The following is a 10,399-nucleotide window of genomic DNA, read 5'->3' as shown; positions in this document are numbered from 1 at the left end:
TTTCATCATAAACAAGCAAGATTGAATTTGAAACTTTCTAACATATTTCAAAAACCATATTTTTGCTTAATCCCCTTTGAGTTTTGACATAACATTAATACAGGAAACAAAACAACCTCTGCTCACACCGGGTATACGCCCGCCCAAAGCTGTGATGCGGCATTCCACAAATCATAAAAATTGCCAAAACTGCAAGACCTCTACAGTTGTTCCTAGAAAAAAGCTCTAAAGTTTCAAACGGGGAGAAAAATACTCCCCTATCACCTGGTTTAACCAGATGAAGGTCCAGCTTGGTGTCTGCTCTTCTTGTAGTAACTCCCAAATCTTTGGGCAACCGCAGCATCGTATGATGTATCCCATACCTGAAAATTCAGTCATATTAAATTAGCAATCGTGATCCACCATAGAAAAGCCGCCTTTCAAAATAGTGCAACGATGAACAAGATACAGATAGACGGCTCACTTCCAGTTTCCCTTTTGAGCCTCCTATGGCCAGCAAAAAGGGGTTATCTTCTGCAAACGAAATAGAAAAGACTGCTCCCTGACAACATTCAGAGCAGAGTCCAACAATCAATCTCACATTAAAAAAAAAAAAGAAAAAGAATAACTCGTCGCACTAGAATGATGAACTACGATCAATCACTTACTGCTTTAGGATTCCTGGATGAAATGCACGAAGGTTGGTTGTTTGACAAATCCCAAAGCTTTACCTGTAACAAATGATAGTGGAAACATTACAAAACATTCAAATCTGCCCAGTATACGAGTGTGCAGGTAGTGAGAAACCTTCATACCATTTTATCTGTGGATCCAGTTGCAAGAAGCTGGAAAACAAAAGGCACAGAGGTGAGATTACACAAACTCAGTGATAAAAAAGTACGCCAAAGTAAGGAGAAAAAGAGAACTGTACATTAGGTGCTGCAGGGTTATATGAGATTGAGCAAACAGCTTTGTCGTGCGCATGAAGAGTAAAACTAGGTTTAGACTCAGAAGTAGGAGCAGATGTGGCAGCCCGAATATCAAAACCTTTGATTGTGCCATCTTCAAGGCTCACCTGGATGGATTTAAAAAATGTTGTGATCAATAAAGGATAATTCTTATAAAGCCAGAGAGGCATCTGTATCCACACATTAATAAATAACACGAAAAGGGATTAACAAAAAGCAAACTGTCTTAAGAGCCAAAGCGCACACCACAAATGAATGCTCAGTGTGTGGATCCCATGCTAAGCTTTCTACATCAGCTGTGACAGTCCACTTATACCCAGAATGTGATGGCACCCTCCCATCTTTCTGGAATGAATAACAAATGTAAATGCACGAGTCAAAAAAAAATTCAAACAAATAAGTTCCTTACGTTTGCTTAAGTTCTAGGATAACAAATAAATGCCAACAGAGAAACATTTGTAAAACATTAAATACCAAGACTACTGTATGATCAAAAGAACCACTGAGAAGAACTTGAGGGGCAAAATGATTCCATGCAACTGCCTGAACCTGTAAAAATAGTATGGATAAGGTTAAATTCTATAGCACACCATTGAAAATTTGATTTCAGGTGAAAGCATAGAAAATCAGTTCTATCTAAATTCTTGCCTTGTCGGTATGGTGCTCCATGGTAATATTACATTTTCCGGTAACCACATCCCAAATCTTAACTTGTTGGTCAGCACTTGCACTAGCAAGTATATTTCTGTTTATAGAAAAAAACAACAGAGTTTATGGAACCTTCCACTGAAGCAACAACACATAGTACAAAAGTGTAGAAGATTACAAACCTGTACTCCTTATTCCAAGCAAGGCCAAGAACTGAATCTCTGTGACTGTCTTCTTTGTATTTGATTGATACCTAATACAATGCAAGTTTCGGGATTGGTAGAGAAAGTGAAAACGAGTTGCAGGATTATCAAAGCCCAAACAGTGAAAGAATTGAGGATCAAACCTTCTTTCCTTTCTTTTTCTTCTTCTCAGCAATACCACCCAATATCACGCATGGTTGTACTTCATCAATCTGAAAAACAGCAAAACTGTTTAGAAAATAGAATAACATTTCCATCAATTACCCACATATATCTATGTAATGAGACTAGTGTCCATGAACTACATACGATGTCAAGATCCCATATCTCAATAGATGGTTCATCCATTAAACCAACAGCAATGAAATTCCCTGCCAACATATAAAAATATTGGACATCAGTTAAATATAAAGGTAAAGCATAGCCAAAACTAATGATTGAAAAAAAAAAAATCCAAGTTATGAAAAAATTGCATCCCTATAAAGGAAAACAATTATTCACAATGCACAAGATAATTGTCATTAAACTTCACTGTAAAAGAGAGCTCATTGTTGCAGAAATTTTGAGAAGAATAGATCTAATTTTAACACGATTGTACTTTGCTATCAAAGAAAAAGACAAGTGAAAACATAAATTAATTAGAAGATCTTACATATTTTTTATAAAAAAAAAAACAGAAGAAATTATAACTACAAATATAATTCACGTATGTGAGTGAACCTCCAGATGTTTCAACCAAAATGCATATGTAACACATGAATCACACCTTTGTCTCCACCTTTGAGAGGACAATCAAGCCATGCTGTGCAAAGGGGAAATGATGAAAGGATGACATCATGGTGAACAAAAACATCTGCTTCACCATCTTCTGATTCAACATACAGCCAAATCTGCTCGTACATAATTCAATTACGGTCAGTGGAAAATAGACAAAGAAAAATGAAACAGATAACTTCAAAAACTATTACATGCCTCAAGCTGGCTGACTTCATCTTCATTGCGGGCACAAACTATGACTGCATCACTCGGATTAATGGTCACGTCATCACTGTCTTCAGAATCCTCATCCTTTGAGAAAATAAAAATGAAAATGAAAAACCAGGTTGCTCTCCTAGCCTCACAAAAGAAGGAAAGAAAACAGAAAGAATGACATAATTGAGTAGTAAAAACTTACATCATCCTTTTCCTTCTTTAGATATGGATCCATATCGTTACTTGGGTAGTAAAGGTCCCCAACCCCACTACTAAATACGTCAATGCCTGAGGCCAGATATAAGAAGATGCAATGTTAGCTATAAATCGTAATCAACACTCATGAGAGGAAGCATATGGTAAATTTAATCAAATTACAAGTAACTTCAACAATGCTCAAGTTCAACATTGCATAATACGTCCATTTTAACTGACATGGTAATATGTACTAACAAAACCATCTAACTGTAAACTAAAGAAAAGGAAAATTTTACAGGTCTCACAAGGACTCAAGTTTAATGACCAAAAAAAAAAAAGCTTTCAAGTTTAACTCTGAGCAACCGTTTGATTGTCCATCCAACATGTCCAGCTTAAGCAACACGGTAACTAAACCCCTCATATGCTCCAAAAATGAATTCAAGAAAATAAAGAACAAAGGGAAATACCATCATCCTCGTCGTCATAATGTTCCATGTCGAGTTCCCTCAATCCATCGGCTATGTCATCAAATTTGGTCCCTGGCTCGGTAACTTTGGGAGCTCTTCCGAGTGCTTTTGCTACCTCTAATGCTTGGGAGACTTGATCACCCTGTGTTGGGGTTTCAACATCCATTTCTCCGTCATTGTCCTCGCTTTCAGCATCTCCACTGCAAAATCAGCATCCCATCAAAACCAAACAAGTCAGTGAGTCGAAAATCAACACCCGAACCGAACACAGCTTCATGGTCCCAATCCACAAACACGTTACACATACATTAAACTGAAAATTCAACCCTTTCCCACTTGCTTCAAGAAATAAACCGCCAACCCTCCACAAAGTTTTTCACTTTTCGGAGAAAAAAAAATTACCCAACAATTATTTTTGGTTAAAACAAATTACCATAGTATTAGTTTCAAAGAAAGTGAACACCATTGGCACAAAATTTGAACTTCCGCCAATAAATCAACAAGTTAAGAAGTTTCACCTTTTCTCCAAGGCGCCGGTTTTAATCAGCTCTTCGATTTCCTCTTTGGTGGGCAGGTCGGCGACGGAGGGGACTGGCTTCGAAACCCCTTTGGGCACCCAAGAAATTGCTGATATCATTTTTTCTTCTTCTTCTCGGAACTGGGTTGGATTTCGATAGCTGTGTTTTGATGGAGGTTTTGGAGGTTTATGAAATTTGCCGGTGGAGCAAACTGTTTTCAGCTGCCAAGGTGAGAAGTAGGGTATGAATTCAAACTTCGTTTTTGTCTCTTTTTTATGAGTTAATAACACATGCGCCCAATGAGTTTTAGCACTTATTTCACTTTGATCCTCAAACTTTTTTTCATCCCCATTTTCTCCCTAAACATTTAATCATATTATAATTAAGTACATAGTAACATTATTAATTTATAAGGGTAGTGCTACTCACACACTCATTTTTACTTCTCACACACCTCTCTTAACTTTCAACCTTTGGATCGAATGAATTGAAGAAGATCAATGGACAATAAACTAATAAGGGTGTGTGAGAAGTAAAAAATTGTTTGTTAATAGCACTACCCATTTATAATTAGACTAGCATTTCTGCATGCATTGACGCGTACAGAAAAAGTTTAATCACTAGCGTAAGTGGCTTGTTTGCTTTTGGCTTGTAACGTGGTGTTTTCAATTGGGAATTTGAGAGATTTCAATGGATTTATAAATTCATGGATTTTGATAAAGTCTAATTGATTTATAGATATTCCATATAAAATTTTGATTCAATTCTCTCAAAATCTCATGGGGAGTGTCACAGCTCGCCCTGGAAGATTATTTTCGATGACAATTTTACCCTTGGATGTTAAAGTGTATTGTGTGATTTAAGTTGGATTTGGACTCATTTATTTTTTCCCTAAGTTGTTGGACCCAATTGGAAGTAAGGGAATTATTGGTTTTTGATTGGTGGCTTTTGGACCACACACATACCTTCTCTCTCTCCCGTGGACTTCTCTCTCTCTTCCTCTCGGCATTTTCGTACGGGAAATCCAGGAACCATCTCGAACCTTGCAGATCGAAACCAAGGGAATTCTAAGCTTATAGGAAGCTTAACAAGGTCCTCACGAGTCTCGGGGTAGTTCATTGGAAGAGTTTGGACATCGGAGGGCCGAGATTGAAGCTTTTCAAGTCGACCGGATTATCGAGCTTCCTCAAGTAGATTCTAGTGGAATTCAAGGCTTAAAAGTAGTATAACGTGATTGTAGATGTCCCTAGCTTCATTTTGGTACCAATTGCATGAAAAATGGTTGAGAAACGAAGGAGAATAGTGAGTTTGAAGGTCTGCCTAGAATCTGGCGCCGGTGAACAGTTCCAGCATCTGGAGATTGAAGATGATGCGCATATTGGGCGCGTGAGGCCGTGCCCTCCCAGGCGCGTGGGGGCGCGTGAGCCACCTAAAAATTTATCTAAAAATATCACGATGTTCGTGAGGTTGTGTAGGTCACGTTGGAATATTTAAATACCAAAATTGAGCAATGTATGAGAAGTTATTAGCTAGTTTTGTATATGTGCTTTAAAATAACGTTTTTATAGTTAATTCGCATATAGGTGAGGCTTATCCCGATGACGAGCGTATCCACGGGCGACTTGGGGGCCACGACCCTTCGACATATCAATGAGTGAGCTTTTGTTTTCAGTATATATTTATATACTTGATATATTTCCCATAAATGCATTTTTAAGGAAAATATGCATTGAAATAATATGCCAAATGCTTCTATATTTTGAATATGCATTGCATGGTTGCATATATATATAAATGTGGTGTTGTGGAGGCACAGGTAAGTTTATGTAAGTTATGTTTGGTTGTGTGAATCATCGATGATGTGATATGTGATTAAGTAATGTTGAGCTCATAAAGCTGCACCTAGGGTGATTGTGAATTAGCCAGAAATATGAAGTACATGCCTGTTTATTTACGTCACCTCCCGCATTATATGCTCATATTGGATCCAACTTAAGTGCACAGTCTTGTCGTACAGACCTTATTATGGTTCCAACTCGTAGGTGACTAGCGATTTATCGTCCGGCTATTATGAGAGAATAGAATTAAGCATAATTATATTTCACCCAATCTTGTCATACAGACATTTTTCAGTGGTTTCGACTTATGTGCAATATATTGCCGTATAGGTCATAGTAGTGACTCCGGCTAGATTGAGTTTGAGCTATGAATTCAACCGTACAAACTATCACCGGAGTTCCGGCTAACCTATCACATTTATATGAAATTTTTCGTACCTGAATTTCTTACTCTATTATATCTCGGCATAGCATAAATATGAATATGATTATGTGAAGTATGAATTGAATTGTTATGATTTCATATATATTTATGTATATGCTTATATCTTGATTCTGGAAAAAATTATACATGTTTTACAGCGAGGGATTAGATATGTTGTTAAATGAAATGGTTTTGTAAAACATTTGTTTTTGTCCACTCACGTTTTCTGTTTTGCGCCCCTCCAGGTTTTAAGTAAGCTTGCTGTTGGTGGCTCGGGATCGTCAACAGTTCTGACCTATTTGAATAATAGTAGGACATTCCTGGTATTGTGTAACTAGTACTTGTCCTACTGGACTGCACCTAAACTTTATGCTCTGATTAGAAGTGTTCACTATTGTAACTAACTCCTATCACTTTCGTTTAGTAATGCACTCTAGTAATCTGGTTTTTAATTATTCATATGTTTGTTATCTTTATTGTTTCCGCATTGTGCACATGGCTACGTCACTCTTACGTGACGGCCAACATGCCTTGGCCTTGGTCGGGGTGTGTCAGGGAGAGGTGAGATTTGTGAATACTTAAATTACACTACAAAATCTTTCCAAGTCCCTCTAATCCCTCAAACTTTTTCAAATTCTTTAAAATCAAATTCTAATTGAATACACCTAGAATGTTATAAACTTCTTTAAAATTCTAATTAAATACATCCAGATTTTTAAGGATTTTAATAAACTATCTTAAAATTCTGATTGAATACACATTAAATTTTAGAGAATCACTTAAAATCCTAATTGAATATCCCTATATTCATTAAAAGAATTAAAATCCCTCAAAATCCTAATTGAATACACCCCAAATTAGTTAAGAGTTTTTGCCTTTACACTGAATTCTCTCTCTCAGTAATTTGATACAAAATCCTCGTTTTTATGAAAAAAAAAAATCTATTTACAAATTAATCACTTTTTTCCATTTACTCAAATTTCTTTTTCCAGTTTTTTTCTTAATTTCCACTCTCAAATCTCAGTTGGTTAAAAGTGAGTAGTGACTATGGTTTGTAATTTTGCTCTAACTCTATCTTCGACTTTAGAAATCCATCATGTGCCATTTCTACACCTATTTCTTCTTTTGTTTTCTACTGGTAACACTTTTCCCTTTTCTTTTCCTCCCACATTTTACTCTTAGAAGTAAAATTAAAATGATAAAAAATGGTAGAAGGTGTCTTGTACCTAAAAAGAGGAACAATGACACAAATCAAATCAAATAGTGTAAAGAAAAGAAAACAACCCCAATCGAAAATATATTGAACGACAAAATCAAATGAAAAGCTAGCATAGGCGAAATAAAATACGTTACCAACCAACAAAGATAGGTTCACATTTATTTGAAGTAAACATATCTTGGGTGTGTTTTGTAACACGAATTGCAGCTACTGAATTTGTTATGACACCAGTAATCCTAATGCATGCAGAGTATGACCGGACCCTGTGGACTTCAACAATTGCTGCAAGGTTTAATGGAAGGATTGTCGTGGTGAAGTTTTAGGATTCGGGCCCTTACTTCCCCATGCACCAAAAAACCTAACAAACATTGCCGAAACCTTTCGGCATTCCATTACACTCAACCATCCTGAGTTGTGATGGTCGAGAGAATAAAGAAGTTTAAGCCATTCGTGCTTGGAATCCCACCCGTCGTACACGTACGTTGCCACTTGATGGCCCTCGGAGATTGCACTCTTACGCCGCTCAATTCCGGCTTCTTCCTTGTTGTCTTGGAAGAAGTATCTTATCCCCACCATGTAGAGGGCCTCGGAGTTGCAACATTGGATGCAACGATTGATGAAGTTTGAGACTTTGTCAAACGTGCCCCATGATCTAGGCGGGTTGACGGTCTCAAGGTCTATAATATTGATGTGTTGGTAGAATCAAAGGTCTTCGATTATTTCCTTAAACTTATTCGAGACTATCTTCGTTAAAAAAGGGTCTCTTAACAAGAGGGCATCAAAGATGATGAGAATTTTGAGAAGAACATCATCAAAAACATATTACATGGAGGAAGATGTGGTGCGGCCTTTCTTCATCATTTTCAACTTTTGGTATTTTTTTGGAGGGTGTAAATTGAATTTGTGGTCTTGTAATGAAACACAAACTCACAAGACAACTTAAATCGATGGATAATAAGGGTTTATCAAGCGGTGCAACTTCTCATCACAAAATGGGTCATTCAAATGATGCAACTTTCCATGAAAAAAACACGTAATAATTCAAAAATAAAACCACCCAATACCATTACATAAGTAAATTAATGATAACCATCATCCGTATACAACGTATGCACATTATATACACACACTAATTAAAACAAAACATTAATTAAAACCCACTACTTTTGTAATATATAATTATTAAACATTGAGAAATTTATGAGTTGCATCTTACGCATATTGAATGCAATGCACACCTCAAGTAGGCTAGGACAAGGCATGAGGGTCATGTACACTACATCTACACCGCATGTAAATTTGCTAACCAGTTTGCCAACCAATTCATTTAGAAACAAAGCATGGAAGGCAAAATTTGATATCCATTTTTTTTTCACTAATACGAGGATGGTGCATTTTCAAAGATAAGAAACCCTAAAATAATGGTAAGTCTCATCCTTTGTGGCGTGTAGTCTTGAACAGAATCCCAAGGCCATCATGCTAATGGCAACTGGGTTTACAGTAATATGTGAAAATTTTTGATTTTTGATGTGGTACAATACTGGATATGTTCCAATTTGTGTTTCAGTTCAATTGCAGAAATTTCACAAAATTTTCCCTATGTGGGCATACAACATGCATATGTTGTGCAAAATGCTTGCATAAGGTGTGCATTTTTTGCGCATGACATATTATATACATATGTTATGCATATTATGTGCATTTAATGTGCATGATATGTGCATATAACTAGGATACATAGTACGCATATGTATTATCATAAAATACTTAGTTAATACATTGCACAACAATAAATGTCGTATAATTCCATTATGGTTGACACGGTTCATCTCCCTTCACTAGTTGAGGAGAATCCTCAAAACCCTTGTTGCGTTGCTCATCCATTTCGGTATTTTCCTCCCGAGAACGCTCGTATGACTCAAAAATAAGGAATGTGAGAACTTGGACATGTTTGTGTTGTTAATTGTTTTGCCTATTTGAGAAGTCTAATTTTTTAAGGGGGGGGGTTAATGGTTATTGCAACTATATGTGAGAAGCATATTTATATACAAGTCTACCATGATGAGGATGTAAATTAGTTGGGTAAAAGAGGGAATGTGTTAAAGGTGTTTATGTAGTGAGGATGTGATGCATGTGACCTTCAAAAGTTGTAAGAATCCCAACAACTACTTTTTTGTCCCCCAACTTGAACGATGCTTCAAAATGTTGTTATTTCATTTCCAACATAAAGGTTAGTGTGTTATCAAATCTCACACCCTGCTACATCATGTTGTGCATGGGTTGGTCCAGACATATTTAACTATTTTGTAATGGAGGGGAATAGTTTCAACAAGAAATGGGTTCGAAACTTGGAGGTTTTTACATCTTTTTTTTTAAATTTCGAAACCCATTGTTATGTTTTTAACTCATCGTCTGAATGATCTTTTAAAACCCAAAATCCAACACCTTGTATATACTGATAACAATATACAAGCACATGGCAAATCATATGGAGATGACAAATGTGCATGTCATGTGCATATCATGCACAATTTCTTTTATATTGAACTAAGACTTGAAATTCACAAACATTTTCAAACAAACACCAATTCCAGATCGAATTCACAAAAATTTGCAAGTTCATAACAAAATTAACAAATATTGAGCATTTTGTAACGAACCCACAAAGCTAAACCCATCTACACAACTCCATGAAACTTTAATACCCTAGATAAAGGTTAAAAAGCAAAACTCTAAGATTGAAACCCATAATCTAAAATAACAAAACCCATAAACAAACAAAGATTTCCAGAACACATTTCGAGCCATCTCTTCCCCATACCGCTTTTGTTCGACTTCCCATCTCTGCAAATCCAAAAAAACCTAATTGAACAAACAAGTAACTAGTTGCAGAAATGGAGACAATGACCGAGTTAGAGAGAGAAAGAGATGAGAGAGACGAACCAGATGATTGTGGAAATATGGC

General features: G+C 36.4%; 1 protein-coding gene across 1 annotated transcript; it reads right to left on the bottom strand.

The window, feature by feature from the left end:
• Window positions 1–4,210, bottom strand: LOC114820193 (uncharacterized). Its single transcript, XM_029090671.2, has 16 exons — window positions 3,954–4,210; window positions 3,436–3,635; window positions 2,973–3,058; window positions 2,771–2,866; window positions 2,565–2,688; window positions 2,108–2,169; window positions 1,942–2,010; window positions 1,778–1,848; window positions 1,596–1,692; window positions 1,422–1,496; window positions 1,194–1,292; window positions 911–1,054; window positions 795–824; window positions 648–710; window positions 464–541; window positions 1–362 (listed from the first exon to the last, which is right to left on the bottom strand). The coding sequence occupies exons 1-16, from the start codon at window positions 4,070–4,072 to the stop codon at window positions 270–272; spliced, it is 1,506 nt and encodes a 501-aa protein (XP_028946504.1). The 5' UTR covers window positions 4,073–4,210; the 3' UTR covers window positions 1–269.
• Between the last annotated feature and the right edge of the window lie 6,189 nt (window positions 4,211–10,399).

This window comes from Malus domestica, chromosome 12 (genome assembly GCF_042453785.1).
Source record: "Malus domestica chromosome 12, GDT2T_hap1".
Taxonomy (NCBI): domain Eukaryota; kingdom Viridiplantae; phylum Streptophyta; class Magnoliopsida; order Rosales; family Rosaceae; genus Malus; species Malus domestica.
This window is presented reverse-complemented; position numbering and strand designations above follow the sequence as displayed.